Below are 21,882 nucleotides of genomic sequence, written 5' to 3' on the forward strand. Positions count from 1 at the left end.
TTTCCGTTCGAGATTTCTCCATCAGCCAAGGGGTGACTGGTTTACCCCTTCCTCTTCTCTATCTCATGAAAGGGGCTTACCAGGTCCTTTCCCTCCTCGGTTGCGACCCGAGGTTTTGTACAAGGAAGCTCCAGGAAGATCATGGGTACTTTCCTCCTCTCGGGCTCAAGCACCTTGGTGTTTCATCGCCAAGTTTCGAACTTACGGGCAAGCTCGATGTTGGATCATTTAGACGCAATGACCGAGGGCTTCCTCTCGGGTGTCTCATCCGTGGATGTCGACAAGCTCAGACACTCTTCCATCCTTGGGAAGAGCTTGTTTGTGCCCAAGGACAGAGACATGGACAGCGGTTGTGCGGAGGAAGTCGACTTCCGTTTTCACTCCTCCAAGGTGCTTTCTTCCAGACCCTCCAGGCCTCCAGCGCCTCTTTCTCTCAGCCTCGTCGGCCTAAGTTATTGGACCGGCTACGGCAGCTAAGACAAGGTGTCCAATAGCAGTACCCTCCTGTTAGGAACAGGTAGCACGGGAGGCTCTCCCAGGGGGGCATAATCCTAGAGGGAGCGACAGAGTTGACGAACTCTAGGATTGGCAACCCCCTCTTGCAGGTCTCACGCTGGGAGGATGCCTAAGGTTACTCATCCGGATAACAGCTTCCGGATGCCGATTCCTGCACGATCTCCGTGATCAGCCAAGGATATTGCGCCTGCCGTCTCTGTCAGCGAATTCAGTGTCACTGAACCTCTATGCCATGGGGTCAGCAAGAGTTTTGCCCGTTTGGGCAGAATGATCCATGCCTTAGGAGTAGGTCCTCCATAGGGTCGTCGACGGCTTCACCCCCCCGGCTTCTTCAGTTGATCCTTTCTCGTAGGAAAGCATCTGAGATGGGAATTCCGTAGTCGACCTCTCAGCTCTGATCAAGTTTGTCGAACAAACTTCGTCCAGCGTGGAACAGCAGAATCGATCTGGCTGGTAACGAGGCGGCAGGACTCCTTAGGCCCTGGATCGGAAGGACGGGTACTTTCAGTTTCCATTCCATCCATTTTCCAGGAAGCTCTTGGAATTCAGCCTAGACTTAAGATGCGGTGTGGCGACCCCGCCGCGGCATCGCAGGTTTTTCCCCAGAGAACTCTCCCTGCTTTCCTCATGGCCGCTCAGGAGCAGGGTTCCGCCTCCTTCGCCTTTTGGAGGTCTGGTCAACTCCGGTAGGCTCGGGTTCGACCTTCTTCAACGCCGAGACAAGCTTCCGGATCCTTACCATGAGTGAGGGATCATGGTAATTTGCCAGGAGCCTTCTCTACTTCTGCCTCAACATCTGGAGTATCTAGCCATGATATTGAGTCAACGGCCTTACCACGTTGGAAACCCCTCTTCTCGTCCGTCCAGCGAGGTTAAGCAACGTCGGGTCTAGTCGGTACTTGGATGGGTGACCGCCTGGGGACGCCAGATGCTGTTGCCTCCTCCTCCGAGCCTTCCCTTCAGTTGACTGTGGCAAGGCTGAGGAGACTCGCAGTACCTGTTCTCAGTCAAGCATAGCTTTCAGCCCTACCTTGGAACGTTTCCTAGTTCTCCTTTCCTCATTGACCCGTCTAAAGTCCCGAACGGTCGCGGAACGTTTAGACCTGCAATGGGTGTTGACCTATGGAACCTCTTGATGGGAGTGAATATTCTCATCCTTTCCCCACATTTTTTATGCTGTTCTCGGACTCGTCAAAGAAAGGGGGGGGGGGGTGGATGTTCTGGTTCAGGCTTATGGTCCGGACCTGAAGGATACCTCTCCATCATTCAGGCAGACTTAGGGGCCGTAGTCTGGCCCCTCTACAGATCCTACAGCTCCTGCCGAGTCGCTCCGTGCGCAACGACTTCATGGTACTGGCGTATTCCAACCAGCAAGGGACGCATTTTCATACTTTCGCATCTTGCAGTAGAGATACTGAGATGATTTGAGATCCTCTCAATACCACTATCGGCTCGCTCAATCCGGGCAGAGGAATGTTCTCTCCGACTATCTGAGCAGAGCCTCGCAGATAGAGTGTACCTGGGGGTCTTTGGCCTTTAGTAACCAGCAAGTCCTGGCCTGGGGGACCTGATCGCGACTGCTTGGAACTTCAAGCTTCCGCTGTTCTTCCCCCAGTCTCAGACCCCAAGACACTTTGGCAAGATGCATTCCGGTGATGGTGGCACAACATCGACGCCTACGTCTTCCCTCCTTTGTTGTCTGTTGAGAATGGGTCTCAACAAGACCAGGTTGTCTGTCAACCTTTCGATGGCCCTGAGAGCTCCACTGGGACTATACGCGGAACGGTTTCCGGACCCTCTGCTTCCCCTGACGGAACTCCCGGGAGAGCTTCTCCCATGGCACAGGCTACTCAAACAACCACACTGCAACATCTTTCACGAGCTGGGGCATCGCTTCGGCTTCACGCCTGGAGACACTACGCCTCCTCCTCAAGAAGAGGCCTCTTCTCCAGCAATAACGAACTTATTGCTTTTCGGCGGGAGGAAACTCCTTTCTGCTCTCGGCAGTGAAGCCTGTCGCTCAGCCTTTCCCTGGCCTTCAGGCTGAAAGGAATAAACTTTTTCCTTCCTGCTGGACCTTTCCTCGCTCATGCGAAGCTGAGAATGTCCCTGCCCCCAGTCGGAGTGAAACCTCCAACATGGAGCATGGTTCGGACTTTTTAGTCCCTTAAGAGATCTTCTCAAGACCCATTACGTCAGGCCTCTGATCGTATTCCGTCTTGGGGCTCCTGCTCACTCTGGCCTCGGCCAGTGTGTAAGCAATCTTCTTGGTCTCGCACGACTCCGCCCTTTCTAAGGAATGGGGGAAAGCAACATTCAGGTTGGCTCCTGAGTTGTTGGCTAGACTCAGAATCTTGAGGTCCCGGCCCTTCGGTCCAATTCCTTCAAGATTTCGAGTCACCATTCTGTATCAGATGACCCAAACATTCTCCTTCTTGTCAGTAAAGGAATCGAGGGGTTATCTTTGGGAACAGCTGCAGCTTGTCCTCACGTGCAGCCGGGTTGGGAGCACAAGAAGGACACGGGGGAGAGTCACCAGTATACCTCTTCAGCTCGGACTCAAGGACATTCATCTCGACCTGAATCCAGACTCTCCCCCGTCACGTCGCCTTACAGCACGATGTCGGATACATCGCAACGTCCCTCGCCTTCGAGTAATACTACTCTGTGACGCAGGTGCTACAAGCTGGAGTCTGGAAGCGTCTAATGACCTTCGCAGCCCGCTTCCTGCAGGACGTGACCCACAGGAGTATCGATACGTTTCTATCGCTCTGTGGTGGCTACACAACAGCTGGTCTAACCTCAGGCTCCTTTTTGGACAGGTAGCAGAAGGTTGAGGGCTTTGTTATTAGGTTTTAGTCTGCATGAATGAAAGAAGTATGTCTGGCCCTTACTTCTTTCTTCATCATCCCCTCTACTGGGATGCAGCATCCTGGTCTCTGCATAGCTTACCTCAAACCTCTGCAGGTAAACCATGCTTCCTTGTGTTCTGAGTATTGAGTCAATACTGTCGCGTCCCCCATACCCTGACGAGGTGGTATTGGGAACGTCCTAACCCAGAGTTCCTACTGGAACTCCAGGTCAACTGCCTAGAACGGGTCACACTTCTTCCTTCACACACAAGCTTATGTAGGCCACACGTTTCCTTGCGGAGCAAGGAACTTGTGAGGTGCAGGGACTCCTTTTCTCGAGTGCGACTCACTCGGATTCTGAGTCCCCGGGTAAAGCCAAAGCCAGTATGGCTGGGGACTTTCCACCCTTCCTAAGGGGTAAGTCACTCAATGTAAATAGCGTGGTTTGTATTTCGGTTACAGAACAAATGACAAATTCGGAGATAATTTGTATTTTTCCTAACCATACAAACCTTAGCTATTTACATATATTTGCCCGCCAGCCCTGTCCCCCAAGACAAGTCCTACCTCTAAGTGAAGTGAAGCAGTTCACCGGTGTGTGAGGGGGGGAGGGGTAGCTAGCTACCACTCCCCTACCCCCCTGCTAACTAGCGCGGGGGTAATACACCCTCGTTAAATTCTAATGGCTCGCCATTTCAGCTACGCTAAAAGGTAAACCCAATGTAAATAGCTAAGGTTTGTATGGTTAAGAAAAATACAAATTATCTCCGAATTTGTCATATTATTAAAAGGAAGAGATTAAACAGCCCAATGAGTCAAGCTCGACTCTTACAGAGATGGCCCTAGTAAATTCAGGAGGTAAAAAACTTATATTAATGCTAATAATAAAATATAAAGTAAATGTATAGAAAATATAGGATAAACATAATTTTTAGATAAAAGCTGATAAAATTCAAAATGAATATATAGAAATTATATGATAAAAATATAATCTTTATATAAAAGTCTGAGGTAAATAGAAATTTAAATATGGCTTATAAAACCTATGTTTCTCAAAAAAAAAAGTAAAAATTTTCCGAGTCTGATAAAATGTCCGTAAAATTTTTTCTGCAAAAAACATAAATATCTCTCTATAAAAAACTTTACAATTGCTAAAAATATGTTGTACAGTATGCTTAAAAAAAGTGTCACATCACTGCACCTGAGAACTGCTTCATGAGGTGTGCACATTAAAAATCCATGAGTCAATTAAGTATGACCTACAGTATATGTAACCTTGCTAAAATTCCTTCAATTCTGCTTCTATTTTATTTGAGGATTCCCATTGAAAAACACTTGGCTTTATTTGTTTTAATATATTATGGTTATATTCATTACTCCACCGAGTTTGCCATCTTGTTGCTGTGAATTTTTTTATGATGGTTACATAATCATTCCCTGGTAGTTAATATCTTGTTTTGGTAAATTTATTGACAATTTAGCTGCAGCATCTGCCTTTTCATTTCCAGAAATGCCGACATGAGCAGGAATCCAACATATTTCTATATTTTTCACATGTGAATAAAACCTATCTAAGAGCATTAAGTTGCATTGAAGGAAATTATTTAACTTACATCACCCCTAAAAGTAGGAGCCGTTTAAGGAGAGTTACTTGTATTGCTAAACCAGTTTTAAACACTAGTTTTAGATAACACCAGGAATCTCAAAAGGGTTAATTGTTATCAACATGAGCACAGTTGGTATTGATTGTATTCTCAATTAAAGAACTATTGTTTTCAAAGAGCACTTATGTTATATACTATAGCTTGTTACTTGAAGCTATCAACATGTGACTTTTCTATTACTAATGATTTTTTCCAATTTGTGCATCTACGTCATGTTCACTTTTGATGAAATGAATGCTACCTACATTCACAATATTGTCTAATGTTTATATTATTATTTTTATCATTATTATTATTATTATTATTATTATTATTATTATTATTATTATTATTATTATTATTATTATTAATTGACCTTGCTTTGGTAAAAATTTCATCTTTAATGGGAACAAATCCTTTAAATGAACTGTCTGCAAAAGGAAAATGTAACTCAGTGATCTCATTCAGCTAGTTTAAAAAAAGTGAAATAATGGAAGTTTCCTTCATGCTAATAAAATTTGTCTTATTTACAATACAGGTCGAGTATCTGACAGAAGAAGGCCTACTCAGCAATCAAACAGACCATCCTTCTATTAGTCTGACTCGTCTGCGACCTTATCACAACTACACCTTCACCGTACTAACTCTAGCAGGGGATGTGAAACACATAATGAAGCAGTCAACAACAGTATCAGCCACCTTTGCAACAAGTGAAAGTATTCCTGGACAAGTGAGTTACTACTATATACAAGTTTTAACGATGTTTCACTACTCGTAAAATATTTTATTTTATTTCATATTTTGACTAATTCAGGCTTTTGAAGTTGAGAAAGCTAATGCTAGTATTGTCTCGATGCACTTTCTTTAAAAGTCACTATTCAAAGAGAATGTACTTGATAGGTGGGCAGTAGATATCACCAAACAAATTTTATTAATTTATGAGACTTCAAGGAAGGAGAGAGAGAGAGAGAGAGAGAGAGAGAGAGAGAGAGAGAGAGAGTGTGTGTGTGTGTGTGTGTGTGTGTGTGTGTGTGTGTGTGTGTGTGTGTCGCTTTCACAAAAATAACTCCCCAGGATTTAATGTATAAAATGTTAAGAGAGAGGTAATCAACGTCAAAATATAAACATTGTGCATGCATTCTGTGATATTAAGAGGTAGAAGTAAATGAAAAGTATATAAAAGTATATAAATTTGCTATGAACTGTAAAAGTCATTAAATACAGTACATATATGGTTTTTTTTTAATATTAAACTTATGAATGCTAGAAAGTATACTATCTAGTTAGATAATCATTCCCTATGTGGACAGTAAAAATGAAGACTCAATAAAGTTATACTTTCTTAGCTCTAGGTAAGAATTATAGGGATTACCTTAAATATATGTTTACTATAATGATGATTGTCTTGAATGTTATGGGTAAACATATACTTTCCATAGGATAAAACGAATTTAGTGTTGGAAGACATTTTATGACGTTAGTAACCTCGTCTTTAGAAATTCACCATATCAGTAAATGAAAATGTTCAGGGTCAATTTCTGGCATTTATTTGTCTTTTTTGTAGTAAGCTGTTATTTGCTTTATGTTTTAGCTGACAACACACAGTTGTTTGCCAAAAAAGGGATTTTGACGAAGGAAAAATCTATTTCTGGGCGAGAGACCTGTGCCGCCCAGTGAAATGCTCCTTAAGCACCATTTCAAAGGAATATAACTGCTAATATTACCAGAGAAAAAATGTAAAGGAATGCTAGGTTGAACTAGCTCGCTCACCTAATGGTGTCGGTATAGACTGGGGCGAAATACCAGAGGTCTCGTACCATTTAGATTTCTCCTCTTCGAAATCCCCCAATAGTGAGGTGCCGTTCAACCTCCCCTGCCTCGCAGACCAGTACTACTAACTCAACCCACGCTTGCCCAACACTCCTTTCAAGCACCTGTTTGATATAAGTCCAAGTTTTTTATTTCGTGTGTTTCATTGGATTTATCATCAACTTTCTCTCGATGGCCGATTCCCAAGATACCCCATCGAAGTTAAGTACCTTATCCATGAGTTTTTAACGAGATTGGGCAGTGTCATCTTTGTTTTTATTATTTAGAAGTGTTTATATATGAGCGGCGTCCCCGTTCTTTCTTTCGCCTCTGCCCTTTGTCTCGTTAGTTCGTCCGTCTTTTATATTCGTTTGATCCTTTAGGAGTTTTTTCCTTATATTCATTTAGTACACCAACTTTATGCTTTCATATAGCAATATTCATTTAGTACACCGACTTTATGCTTTCATATAGCATTTATTTTATGTTATCCTATGATATCGGTGTTAGCGTTTCATCAGGAGTAGGTTATGTTGGTATGCCTGCATTCGTGCGTGTTGGTGGATAGCGTCAACATTGAGATTGTTTCGCTAGTTCTAGGAGCTTTAATTTCGACCATCTCACTTATTATTAGTAAAACCTTTTGTTTTATTACGCTCCACCTAGTTTTACGTTTGGTTCGAGTGGGACTCTCGCGTATTTTGTTGTTTTTACTGTTCGATCTACCGCTTCAGTAACTAGGTTGGTACCCCTGCTTTCCATCTGCTGATGGCGTCATGCTTCCTCCCCTACCACTCGCCCGAGTCCCTCTCTCGCCATATTTTTTCTGCATGCCTAACCTTACTTACGTGATTTCGCTTTTAATTCATTAATTATTTTTATGTATTTGTGCATTGATATTATATTTATTGCTTACTCCGTTATGATCATATTTTTGGGATTTTCATGTCATGATTAGGGGATCTCCAGTTGGTAGCCCTGTCTACCACTGCGCACTGGCGATTTCCCTGTACCATTACACCCCCCCCCAACAAGTTGGGGAGGTTATTCCATCCCCCCCCCCCTTCAGTGTACACCCTTCCTCTCACTCGATGGTTGTTGGTTATGATTTACGGGTCAAGTATGCTTGTACCTCAGTCTTCCATCAACGTTCCGACATATTGAGGACTGAGTATACCAACGGGGTATGACTTAGTCTCATTCATTCATACCGGGCGGTTTCGTCTCCCCCCTCCCGTCGCCATCGGTCGGGGAGGGGGAAGGCCGGGACCACCGGGGACTATCACACGTGATTAGTCGGTATATCTGCACCTTGGTGTAACCTTGCTTTTAATTACGGTTGTTAGAATGAGCACTTATATTAGGAGTGTCCTCCCCTACGGTACCTCATGCTATTATCGTCCGTATAGGACTTATTATATCCCATATCGCATACCAACATAACCTACTCCTGATGAAACGCTAACACCGATATCATAGGATAACATAAAATAAATGCTATATGAAAGCATAAAGTCGGTGTACTAAATGAATATTGCTATATGAAAGCATAAAGTTGGTGTACTAAATGAATATAAGGAAAAAACTCCTAAAGGATCGAACGAATATAAAAGACGGACGAACTAACGAGACAAAGGGCAGAGGCGAAAGAAAGAACGGGGACGCCGCTCATATATAAACACTTCTAAATAATAAAAACAAAGATGACACTGCCCAATCTCGTTAAAAACTCATGGATAAGGTACTTAACTTCGATGGGGTATCTTGGGAATCGGCCATCGAGAGAAAGTTGATGATAAATCCAATGAAACACACGAAATAAAAAACTTGGACTTATATCAAACAGGTGCTTGAAAGGAGTGTTGGGCAAGCGTGGGTTGAGTTAGTAGTACTGGTCTGCGAGGCAGGGGAGGTTGAACGGCACCTCACTATTGGGGGATTTCGAAGAGGAGAAATCTAAATGGTACGAGACCTCTGGTATTTCGCCCCAGTCTATACCGACACCATTAGGTGAGCGAGCTAGTTCAACCTAGCATTCCTTTACATTTTTTCTCTGGTAATATTAGCAGTTATATTCCTTTGAAATGGTGCTTAAGGAGCATTTCACTGCGCGGCACAGGGATTGAGCCCAGAAATAGAATTTTGGTCATAAAATTTAGTTCTATACTCCCCTGTTGTTCATATTGCTTCTTCACCAGAAGCCTGATTTAATCAACACATACCTGTAAAATTTTAAAGTTTTCAAATTTTCCTTTGCCCTTAACAAGGGAATGGGACCCTCTAGCGGTAAGTGGTGAAAAGCCCAGGTTGCTGTAAGTCAATCTAGTCTTCAGTTTCAGAATTGACAATCCCTCTCTTCTCTATACCATGAGTCAATGGGGAGCATAGAATAAGAAATTTTATTATTAAAATTCTAATAATTTCTATGAATCTCCCCTGATGGTTGTATTGTTGATTGCCACACACTGTTGAAGGTGGGGCACAATTGAAGGAAAGAGAGGGATAAGTACTATACTGTACAAGTAATGCAACAAGGTTAAGGGCTGATTCACACTATCGGTCCGGTCGCTTTCCGCTCTCGCTCCAGTCACGCTTCGGTTATGATAGAAAAAAAATCAATCTGTACAATAAGAGGCTAGTGTTCACTGTGTAAATACATTTTGTAGTATCATTTAACAATATTCCTATACAATTATGCTTATTCCTTATATTTATAATTTTGCCAAGACACTTAAAGTATCACGGTTCAATATCTATTATACTTCTTGTGTTTTAGGAATCTTAGATAATGGTTTCACCATAACAGTAATATCCAAGCCATCTTCACTCGGAGTGAATTTACAGTATCTTATGGAATTCCATGTGTGCTAGCTAAATGTGGGAAGACTTTTCATAATAACCTCTGACCTTAACCCTCCACTCCATTGCTCCCTCTTAACAAGAGAATGCCTTAAAGGAGTCATTGGAGTCATTCTGCTTCAACACAAAATATGGTTTCCTTGCTGAAGCATTATAACAGACAAGAGGACTCTCGAACTGGGGAATAAATTGTTCTTCAGTTTGACTGAAAACTCTCAAATACTTTTTCTATTTCTTGTCATTATTTCAACCTCCTCCAATTCATGTTCAGTATTTCTTCCTCTTTTCACTGTCCAGATTTCTGGGACCAAAGGAATGTCAATATATCCATACTAGCGTTCATAATTATCTCATTGCCAAAAATTGGCCCTCTGATTCCAGGGGTGGGCTGCCTTTTGAGATAGGACTCTCGCCATTCTCACTTGGGTCATTAGTGGAGGAAATGATTCCATGAAATGCAAGTGGGGTCTCTTTTAGGATGTTACAGTGAAAAAAGTTCCCTATAACTCATTTTTTGTTTGTTCATTTTTTATTATTATCCCCCCCAAAAAATGAATAACATTAATAATGTTTCCCGTACCCCTAGGATCCCAATGCCAGCCCGAGATGTTGTTGATGAACCACTGCTACACTGGTAAGAAAAGTCTTTGTGACTTTTCTGCTCTGGCTATGTCTTTTATTCCTGATGATGACTCCTGCACCTAAAAGATCACTCTTTAGATACTTGTACATCCAGTTCTTGCACGCTGGAACCTTCCATTCCAACTTCCCCCAAGAGGCCAGAGGATTAAGAACTCTTGTGCAGTATAAATGAAAATGTTAAGAGTTGTATATTGTGAGGCCATTATTTGTAAAGTGAAATATGAAAACTTGTTTATTCTTTTAAAACTTTTTTTTAAGAGATTGAGAACTAAATTAAAGCTCTCAAAAGACAACCAAGATTTTGAGAGTTACATCACATAATATGTTGACCATTCCCAACCTAAGATTGCTTTTTCTCATTGAAAAAATGGTAGATTTTCTTACCTTCTCTGTCGAGTGAAATTGCATAATTGCTCGAAATATTTTAGATTTGGAATTTGATTGTGTATCCAAGAGCTCTTCCTTGTATTGTGAAGTTCAGGAAATGCTTCCTAGGATCATACCTGAACATATTTGGTATGTTATCTCATATAAGGAAGAGTGTAGTACCATTATCAAGGTCTATAAATGCCTAGAAAAAATTTGGACGCAATTCACAAGGAAATTTGAAATGCTATGGCTGAAATCTGCTGATCAAAGTTGGCAATGAAACTCGAGCAGTATTATTGTGTTATTTTACACCCTCCGCTTCAGATGATACTCAAGTGCCTCCTCACCACGTCTTCAATTACGCAATATATTGTAGATCTGAGTTTTCAGAAGACTACATACTGTAGATTTCCTAATGGCATTAAAGATAAAAAGTTGAAAGGAAACAGTAATGTGATAATATTAGTATTTTCTACACTGACTGTATCAAGATTAAACACTTCACATCCCTAACAACGAAATTTCACCCATGACCACATGTTAGATCAAAGCTTTTGTCTTGTGAGAGGGCCCCATCTCCATCTCTTTAGTGGCCAATTGCTCACATATTTGGGAATACATTGATGAATAATGTGCTGTGACAACAAATCAAAAATGGCCCAAATTAAGCAAACTTGGGAAATAAAAAGAAAATTACATATTTAAAGGAACTTACAGTAATCCTGAATGAGGAAGGTATCAAATATAACAGTCTGAATCAACAATATTAGAAAATAAATTGATAAAAACAATGAGCATTAATTAAAAAAAGTCAAGATGAAAGCACTACCATTGACAACAGACATTCCTAGTGAAACAAAACTTTAAATGGCGCATATCACATGAAAAAATTATGCTAAAATAAAGCTAGTTCCAGTAAGCAGGTCATTAACTTTACAGTAATACCTTGACATAAGAGCATAATGCGTTCCAGGACCGACCTCTTATGTCAATTTACTCGTATTTCAAATCAATTTTTCCTACAAAATAACTGAAAAAAATTAATCCATTTCCACCCTCTTAAAAACACCCAAATCAATGACATAACAATGGAAAAACATGTTTTTAATTGTTCCAATTTGCAACCTGCACTCACAAAATGGCAAAACTGATTGTTGGACTGTGATCCCGCAATAAAATGTGGCTTTATTATGGAGTTCTTACCTCCGAGACAGACGGTAGCAGCTAATAGCAGTGTGTGCGGAGGAGGAAGGGAGGGAGCGAATTGAACGGTATACGTTTGCTATTTACACTGTTGCTTACAATATGTATCTTACATTTAAACTTTATTTACGGGAATGAAATTAGCTTACACTTAATTCTAAAATAAATTTTAATCTTAAATCTATATTTTTACTGTTCCTTGCTTATTTTCACTCCTTTTGCTTCGCCTTCCTTTTTACTTGTTGCAGGCCTTGAAAAAAAAAAATTATCCAAGGAGGTTTGTTTCTATTTTCCTTTCAAGGTGTTGCAGAAATGATTTAAGCAAGTGTTGTCGAAAAGAGCTGAAGCCCGACCCCAAGACAATTAATCAGGGTGTCTCTTTTCAACGAAATCAGACATCCTGCCACTTAGCCAACACTTCTTTAATTTCCCTCGTAGAAAGGAGTTCTTCCAGTTCTTCCTCCTCCCCACTACTGAGCTCTTGCAACACCTACGTATGTTGCATCGCCTGGAACTCTATCAATTCCTCCGTCGTGAGCTCTTCTTGATGCTCCTCAACAAGGCCATTAACAAAACTCATCTACCTCCAGCTCCATGACCTTTCCAAGAGACATGATCTCTTCTAACACAAAGGGTCCCCGGTCAGGCTGCGGCGTATCTAACCCTTCTAAGTCCCTTTCAGCTACAGAATCTGGCCACAGTTTTTTCTCCCTGAATTTAAGGTGCTTCGCATTACACCCTGCCATGCTTCATCAATAATTTTCAAACAATGAACAATGTTAAAATGATCCTTCCAAAATTCACGAAGGGTGAGATTGGTGATGTCTGTGACATCGAAGCATTTCTTAAACAAATGTTTTGTGTACAGTTTCTTGATGTTTGAAATTACCTGTTGGTCCATAGGCTGGAGGAGTGGCGTGGTGTTGGGCAGGAGATAGAGGACCCTGATGAACATTAATCCATCAGCAATGTACTCTTCAAGACCAGGAGGGTGATCAGGGGCCGTCTGGGATGAGAAAACATTTCACCGGCAGGTTTTTCTCCAACAAATACTTCTTGACTGCCGGATCAAAGCACAAATTAACCCATTCTGTGAAAAAATACCTTGTAAACCAAGTCTTCGAATTTGCGCCCCTCATGACTTGAAGTTTTTCTTTCAAGATCCTTTGCCTCTTGAAGGCATGGGGGTTTTTGGAGTGGTATACCAGCAGTGGCTTGATATTACAGTCACCGCTGGCATTGGCACACAGGGCTAAAGTCAATTAATCCTTCGTGGGTTTATGGCCCGGCAGTTTCTTCTCCTCCGCTGTGATGAATGTCCTAGGTATCTTCTTCCAGAAAAAACCAGTTTCATTGCAGTTTAAGACTTGTTGGGGGATGTAACCTTTTTCAGCAACAAGTGAGGCAGAACGTTCCGTGTCTCCTCTGCGGCTTTCACGTCAGAACTCGCAGCTTTCCCATGCCTTCCAACCGAGTGTATCCAGTTCGCTTTTTGAAGTTATCAATCTAGCCACGGCTGGCTTTGAAGGTCTCCACTGTTGTTGATGTCTCCCCACTCTCAGCTGCTTCCCTTTGTTTCAAGTCTTCGTAGATTGCGCTGGCCTTCTCACAGATGATCGTCTCGTTCACGCTATCTCCTGGCAACTGCTTTTCTTTTATCCAGACCAACAGAAGCCTTTACCATCTCATCATTCACATTCGTCCGTAGCTTTGACGTGATGGTTAGGCCTTTCGAAGGCTTCTTGCTCTTGATAGCATCCTTCTGGTTGAGGATTGTACATATTGTCAATGTACAGTTCTCCTCTCATAATGGCGGGCCAGCTCAGTTACTCATACACCACTCTCATGTTTCTTAATAATTTCAAATTTCATCGCTATCCTCATCATGCGCTTTTTCTTATCACTTCCCTGGTTTCCACTCGCTTGCTTTGGACTCATGACTTATGAGGTTAATTGTCCACAAATTAATGTTAAAACTAGGTAAATAATGCAAACAGTACAGGCAATGCTCAGAGATGTGTTCAGACGTTGAAGATCACGCAAAATGAATGAGCGATGTGGGCCTTGAGAGCAGCTCCCACGTGCTCAGCCACCTAGCGTCAGCATCTGTAAGCTTGCTCGTACCTCAAGTTTGTGTTCGTATCTCAATGCAAAAATTTGCTCGGCAGCTTGCTCGTATCTGGAAATGCTCATATGTTGGGATGCTCGCATGTCAAGGTATTGCTGTATTAAGACTTTTTCATGAAATTGTGATTCCTGCTTTCTAAAAAAGTAGATAATTTATAATTGATAGTTCTGTTAGAAAAATTTTAAGTCAAGATGCTTAGAGGTTAAGAGAAAAGTTGGAATAATTTAGTATATAAAATTTGTATATACAATATAAAAAGCAAAATTTTATTTGTCCGTAATTTTTTACTTCATAAAGAGATAACAAAAAGGGAGGGGCACAAAGTTACAAGGTAGCAAGAGACAGAAGCTATAGGAACTAACATGGGTCCAAGTGGACCTGAACTATGTTCTGTATGTGTACTCATATTTTCGCTACTAGTTATCACAATTTTCTTAGCTTTGTTCTTACAGGTATGGCTTAAGAGAATAAAATTGGATGTATGCAATTTTCAATATTAAACTTGCCCGATAATCATGTAGCTGTCAACTCCGTTGCCCGACAGAATTCTATGGAGGGATACGCCAGCTATCACAATACTAGAAGGGGGTGTACTCACCAGCGCCACCTGTGGCCAGGTACTATAGTACTTCTTGTTGACACCTCCTCAATTTTTCCTCTGTCGTGCTTCCGGCAAGACGTTCTGGGATACGCTTATGATCTTGGAGTATTTTCACGGCTTTTGGTGAAGTATTTCTCTCAGATTTCGGCTGTCGCTTTACTGGAAAACTTCTATATTAGCTTAGATAGCTATTATTTAGTCCTGATTAACGGTTAACGATCTTTTGCTTGATTTGGAATCCCCAATTGGCTAGCTCTTTTGATTCAAGATGTCTGACATTTCACAAGCCCCACCCCATAGACGATGTAGGTCTTGTAATAGGCGTATTCCGAAGGCCTCGGTAGATCCTCACACCGCTTGTTCTGACTGTAGGGAAAGGCCCTGTCAGTTAGAAGATCGATGTGAGGAATGCGCCGGACTTTCGGAACTTGATTTTGTCCGATTTCTTAAGTATTCAACCAAGTTAGAGAGAGAAAGAGTTAGGAGGAGTTCTTCTCGCTCTTCACTTTTTTCCTCACCTCATGATCCCCTACCTTTTCCTCCCCCTGTAGTGGCTACCCCCGAACCTACTATTTGCCCTCAACCTGATATGTCTGTTGTTTTGCGTGCCATTCAGGCTTTAGGTGACAAAGTAGAGTCAGTGGTTAGTGATCATAAGTCTCTTATGGCCGAAGTCAAGGAACTTAAGGTCAAGAGTGCAGTGGGTGGTATTAGTGCCAGTGCTGTGACGAGTGCTAGTGTCAGTGCAGTGCCAAGTGCTAGTGTCAGTGTCAGTGTGGTGCGTGAGGGTACTTCTGTGCGTGCCAGTCGTCCTCCCAGTCCGGGACCTCTTGCAAGCTCCCAAGCCCAGGGGAGAAGCAATGTCGAAGGGCAAAAGGGTTCGGCAGGCCTTGATCGGCGCACAGAAGTATCCTCGGTGGTTGCGGGCGTGTCTTCCAGAGACCGTCACTCCCACCTGCAGACGATTGAGCCCGTCTTTTACTCGTCTGCTGAAGAATTGTCAGGGAAGAAACGTTGGACTCAGGTCTCAAGACCACTCAAACGCAGAGTCCAGACCTCAAGAGCTCAACCTGGCTGCAGTCATTGGATCAGCTCTGACTCGCCGCAGTCATCAGTTGAATGCACTCCTCCTAAGAGGAGTAAGGTGCTGCCGCAACAGACCTCTGCTGTTAAGGCTTTACCTCAGCAGACCTTAGTGTCTGCCGACCCCAAGTTGACTCTACTGCAGTCCATGCAGTCACAACTTACGGTCTTGATGCGTGAGTGTCAGGCTGAGAAGGTTACACCTCCTCCTGCGATCGCTCCGCCTAACCGCAGTACTGCCTGCCAGGCGTACGATGTTGAGGCTCCTCAGGATACCTTACCACGCTCTGAGTTGACTGTTTCCAGTGGTGTGCAGCTCCCTCCGCCTTCCTTAAGGCAACCTCAGCAATGGGAACAGGAAGCTTATACCTTACTTCCTCCGCTTCCACTTGCAGTTCCACCAGTGAGGCAACACTCTCTTGAGGTACAACAACCTCTCCCATCCATGAGTCAGACTCCTCAGCTCTCGCTGCAGCGAGCTCAACCCTCCTCAAGGCAAGCACCTCAACACCTTAGCCTTGCGCCTCAGGAACCTCAACTCGCGAGACAATTACTGCGTTCTGCGCAGCCACTACCTCATCGCTCACAGCTCACACCTCAGGAACCTCAACTCGTTCCTCAGGAACCTGCTACTGCGCATCCACCAACCACACAGCAAGCGCAACTCTTGAGTTCAGACACTCATGCCAAGAGTCAGCCGCCTCCACCCATGCGCCTACCTTCTGCTACTTCTTTGGATCAGCCTTTGCAGCCTGAGCCTCAGGTGTTCCCTCAACAGAGTCTTGAGGAGGAAACCACAAGTATTGTTGTTCCAGCTCGTGCTGATTCTGCTGTTCAGCATACCTTACCTATCTCTTCGCTACACTCTGGTGATGAGGTTTCTGATGATGAGGCTGCACACCTGGATCCCTCATCAGACGTGGATGAATCCAAGTCTTCTCCGCCTCCTATTGACTTTCGTAAGGTCTTGGCTCTTTTTAGAGAGGTATACCCAGACCACTTTGTCTCTGCTATCCCCCGCTCTCCGCCATCTGAGTTTTCGCTGGGCATGCAGCCAGCTAAGTCTACTTATACTAAGCTCGTCTTAGCAAGGTCCTCTAAGAGAGCGTTAAGGATTTTAGGGGAGTGGTTGCAGTCTAAGCAACAACTTGGAAAGACTTCGTTTATGTTTCCTCCGACTAAGCTCACTTCTAAAGCGGGCGTTTGGTATGCCACAGGAGAGGAACCAGGCTTGGGAGTACCTGCCTCTGCCCAGGCTGACTTCTCAAGTCTGGTAGACTCTCCTCGTAGAACAGCAATGAGGCGCTCTAAGGTTTGCTGGACCTTCTCAGACCTTGATCACTTCCTGAAGGGTGTTTTTAGAGCATTTGAGATGTTCAACTTCCTAGACTGGTGCCTGGGGGCCCTCAGCAAGAAGACCTCCCCTGCGGACAAGGATTCTGCCATGCTCTTAATGTCCTGCATGGATAAGGCCATTAGGGATGGATCTGGCGAGCTTGCATCGATGTTTGTGTCAGGGGTTCTTAAGAAAAGGGAGCAGCTTTGTACCTTCCTTTCCTCCAGCATCACACCTTGTCAAAGGTCTCAACTCCTTTTCGCTCCGCTCTCGAAGTTCCTTTTTCCCGAAGAGCTTGTTAAGGACTTGTCTGCTGCCCTGATACAAAAGGACACCCATGATCTTGTGGCCTCATCGGCTCGTAAGACTAAGGTTGCTACCTCAGTCCCCAGGACTTATCGCACCCCAGTGGCTGATACTCCTGCTACGAGGTTCATTCCGCCCTTTCGTGGTAGAGCCCCCAGCCGAGGAAGCTCCCGTCCAGACTCTTCCAGGAGCAAGTCTAGGAAAGGTTCCAAGGCTTCTAAAGGAAAAAACTGACTCTCCTCATCTCCAGACAGCAGTAGGAGCCAGACTCAAGATCTTCTGGCAAGCCTGGGAAAAGAGAGGTGCAGACGCCCAGTCTGTCAGTTGGCTGAGGGAGGGTTACAGGATACCATTCTGCCGCAAACCCCCTCTGACCACATCTCCCATCAACCTCTCTCCCAAATACAAAGAAAAGGACAAGAGGCTAGCGTTGCACCAGGAGGTGTCGCTCCTTTTACAGAAGAAGGCAGTGGTTATAGTCCGGGACCATCAATCCCCGGGCTTCTACAACCGTCTCTTTCTGGTGGCCAAGAAGACAGGAGGTTGGAGACCGGTGCTGGACGTCAGCGCGCTCAATGCGTATGTCACCAAGCAGACGTTCACGATGGAGACGACGAAGTCGGTCCTAGCAGCGGTCAGGCAGGAGGACTGGATGGTCTCGTTGGACCTGAAAGATGCCTACTTTCACGTTCCTATTCATCCAGACTCCCAACCTTTCCTGAGATTCGTTTTTGGAAAGGTTGTCTACCAATTCCAAGCCCTGTGTTTTGGCCTAAGCACAGCTCCTATGGTGTTTACGCATCTGATGAGGAATATAGCAAAATTCCTCCACTTATCGGACATCAGAGCCTCCCTTTACTTAGACGACTGGCTGTTGAGAGCCTCCACGAGTCGTCGCTGTCTGGAGAGTCTCAACTGGACTTTGGACTTAATCAAAGAACTGGGTCTGTTAGTCAACCTAGAAAAGTCTCAGCTCATTCCCTCCCAATCCATTGTGTACCTGGGAATGGAGATTCGGAGTCAGGATTTTCGGGCTTTTCCATCGGCCCCAAGGATAAGCCAAGCCCTAGATTGCATCATGAGCATGATGAAGAGGAGCAGTTGCTCGGTGAGACAGTGGATGAGTCTCACAGGGACCCTTTCATCGCTGGCCCTGTTCGTAGAGCTAGGGAGACTCCACCTCCGCCCTCTTCAATTCCATCTTGCAGCTCATTGGGACAAGGGTTTGACTCTCGAAGCAGTCTCTATCCCAGTCACCAAAGAGATGAAGACCACTCTCTTGTGGTGGAAGACCAATCTCCTTCTCAGGGAGGGCCTATCGTTGGCTATTCAGACCCCCAATCTTCATCTCTTCTCAGATGCATCGGACTCGGGCTGGGGCGCGACCTTGAACGGACAGGAGTGCTCGGGAACGTGGAACGAGGAACAGGGAACGCTCCACATCAACTGCAAGGAGCTACTAGCAGTTCATTTAGCCCTGTTGAACTTCAAGTCCCTCCTGCTAGGCAAGGTGGTGGAGGTGAACTCCGACAACACCACAGCCTTGGCTTACATCTCCAAGCAAGGAGGGACCCATTCGAGGAGCCTATACGAGATCGCAAGGGACCACCTCATTTGGTCAAGAAGTCAAAACCTCACTTTAGTCACGAGGTTCATTCAGGGCAACATGAACGTCTCAGCAGATCGCCTAAGCAGAAGGGATCAGGTCATTCCCACGGAATGGACCCTCCACAAGAGTGTGTGCAACAGACTTTGGACCTTGTGGGGTCAGCCTACCATAGATCTGTTTGCCACCTCCATGACCAAGAGACTTCCGTTGTACTGTTCCCCAGTTCCAGACCCAGCAGCAGTTCATGTGGATGCTTTTCTGCTGAACTGGTCCCATCTCGACCTTTACGCATTTCCACCGTTCAAGATAATAAACAAAGTCCTTCAGAAGTTCATCTCGCACGAAGGGACACGGCTGACGCTGGTTGTTCCCCTTTGGCCTGCAAGAGAATGGTTCACAGAGGTACTTCAATGGCTGGTCGACGTCCCCAGGACTCTCCCTCTAAGAGTGGACCTTCTACGTCAACCTCACGTAGACAGGTTGCACCCAAACCTCCACGCTCTTCGGCTGACTGCCTTCAGACTGTCGAAAGATTCGCTAGAGCTAGAGGCTTTTCGAAGGAGGCAGCCAGTGCGATTGCCAGAGCAAGAAGGGTTTCCACTCGTAGAGTCTACCAATCTAAGTGGGAAGTCTTCCGGAGCTGGTGTAGAGCCAATGCAGTATCCTCTACCAATACCTCTGTGACCCAAATAGCTGACTTCCTATTACATCTTAGGAATGAGAGATCCCTTTCAGCCCCTACGATTAAAGGGTACAGGAGTATGTTGGCTTCAGTTCTCCGCCACAGAGGTTTGGACCTTTCTTCCAACAAGGACCTTCAAGACATCCTTAAGTCTTTTGAGACTTCTAAAGAGCGTCGTCTACCCACTCCAGGCTGGAATCTAGACGTAGTCTTAAGGTTCCTTATGTCACCTAGGTTCGAACCTCTCCAGTCAGCTTCCTTCAAGGACCTTACCCTCAAGACTCTTTTTCTCGTCTGCCTTGCAACAGCTAAAAGAGTCAGTGAGGTTCATGCCTTCAGCAAGAACATTGGTTTCACGACCGAATCTGCAACATGTTCTTTACAGCTCGGATTCTTAGCTAAGAATGAACTTCCTTCGCGTCCTTGGCCTAGATCGTTTGAAATACCTAGCCTCTCCAACATGGTAGGTAACGAGCTAGAGAGAGTTCTTTGCCCTGTCAGAGCTCTCAAATATTATCTTAATAGGTCAAAACCTATTCGAGGACAGTCAGAAGCCTTATGGTGTGCCATCAAGAAACCTTCGAGGCCCATGTCCAAGAACGGGGTTTCGTATTATATAAGGCTTCTGATTAGAGAAGCCCATTCTCACTTAAAGGAGGAAGACCTTGCTTTGCTGAAGGTAAGGACCCACGAAGTAAGAGCCATAGCTACTTCGATGGCCTTTAATAAAAACCGTTCTCTGCAGAGCATAATGGATGCAACCTATTGGAGGAGCAAGTCAGTGTTTGCATCATTTTATCTTAAAGATGTCCAGTCTCTTTACGAGAACTGCTACACCCTGGGACCATTCGTAGCAGCGAGTGCAGTAGTAGGTGAGGGCTCAGCCACTACATTCCCTTAATCCCATAACCTTTTTTAACCTTTCTCTTGAATGCTTTTATTGTTGTTTTTATGGTTGTTACGGTAGGCTAAGAAGCCTTCCGCATCCTTTTGATTTGGCGGGTGGTCAATTCATTCTTGAGAAGCGCCTGGGTTAGAGGTTGTGTAGAGGTCCTTTAGTAGGGGTTGCAGCCCTATATACTTTAGCACCTTTGAGTTGATTCAGCCTCCAAGAGGAACGCTGCGCTCAGTAAGGAAGACGAACTTAAAAAAGAGGCAGAGTAACGGTTCAAGTCGACTTCCTTACCAGGTACTTATTATTTCATTGTTATTTGAGATAACTGTTATATGAAATATGGGATACTTAGCTATCCTTTAATCTTGTACACTGGTTTTCACCCACCCCCCTGGGTGTGAATCAGCTACATGATTATCGGGTAAGTTTAATATTGAAAAATGTTATTTTTATTAGTAAAATAAATTTTTGAATATACTTACCCGATAATCATGATTTAATTGACCCTCCCTTCCTCCCCATAGAGAACCAGTGGACCGAGGAAAAATTGAGGAGGTGTCAACAAGAAGTACTATAGTACCTGGCCACAGGTGGCGCTGGTGAGTACACCCCCTTCTAGTATTGTGATAGCTGGCGTATCCCTCCATAGAATTCTGTCGGGCAACGGAGTTGACAGCTACATGATTATCGGGTAAGTATATTCAAAAATTTATTTTACTAATAAAAATAACATTTTTCATGGCATCATAGTGCTTGGTTTGATGTCATGCAATTGATAATGGCATCACATATATTGGTTTACTTTTGAGTTTACTTAGTCTTGCTCTGTTGGCCTTTATAATATAATACACATAATTAAAAGCATAAGAGGAATCTGAAAGGGATGCAACCTGATATACACCACAGTGAATTGAAAAAAAAAATTATTAAGTATGTAAGAAGCCCTAAATTGAAGGATCAAGTTTAAGTATACAGTATATTAGATTAACTATGTGTTTTTCAGTAAGGAATAGAGTATTGACAACATTAACAATGTTTCATTTTCATAGGTTGGGAATTTTACTGCAATTGTTAAAGAACCCCGTTATGTGGTGTTAGAATGGTCTCTTCCTCAAGAAGAAAATGGGGTTCTTTCTGAATTCATCATTAAATATGGAATCAAGGTAAGTTTTAACAGTGGAAGCAAGTGTTAAATAATTGATTCACAGCATTGAATGTACAGATATAATAATCTGTGTAAGATTAAGTGAGTTTTTTTAATAAAAAATAAACTAATTTGGAGAGATTCTTGAAGGATCTTCAAATTAACTTTTAGATGAAGGTCAGTCCTACAGTTTATAGTTAACTAT

General features: G+C 43.7%; 1 protein-coding gene and 1 pseudogene across 1 annotated transcript in view; both read left to right on the forward strand.

Annotated features, from left to right (window-relative positions):
- The first annotated feature begins 1,337 nt into the window (after positions 1-1,337).
- Positions 1,338-1,456, forward strand: LOC137625117 (5S ribosomal RNA; annotated as a pseudogene).
- Positions 1,457-5,553: 4,097 nt separating this feature from the next.
- The window catches only part of LOC137624319 (tyrosine-protein phosphatase 10D-like), a 112,568-nt gene continuing 96,239 nt past the window's right edge, over positions 5,554-21,882 (forward strand). The window contains exons 1-2 of the mRNA XM_068354981.1: positions 5,554-5,741; positions 21,583-21,696. Of these exons, the coding sequence (XP_068211082.1) occupies positions 5,682-5,741; positions 21,583-21,696 (174 nt within the window). The 5' untranslated portion in view covers positions 5,554-5,681. The remainder of the gene's footprint in view (positions 5,742-21,582; positions 21,697-21,882) is intronic.

Source organism: Palaemon carinicauda, chromosome 31 (assembly GCF_036898095.1).
Source record: "Palaemon carinicauda isolate YSFRI2023 chromosome 31, ASM3689809v2, whole genome shotgun sequence".
Taxonomy (NCBI): domain Eukaryota; kingdom Metazoa; phylum Arthropoda; class Malacostraca; order Decapoda; family Palaemonidae; genus Palaemon; species Palaemon carinicauda.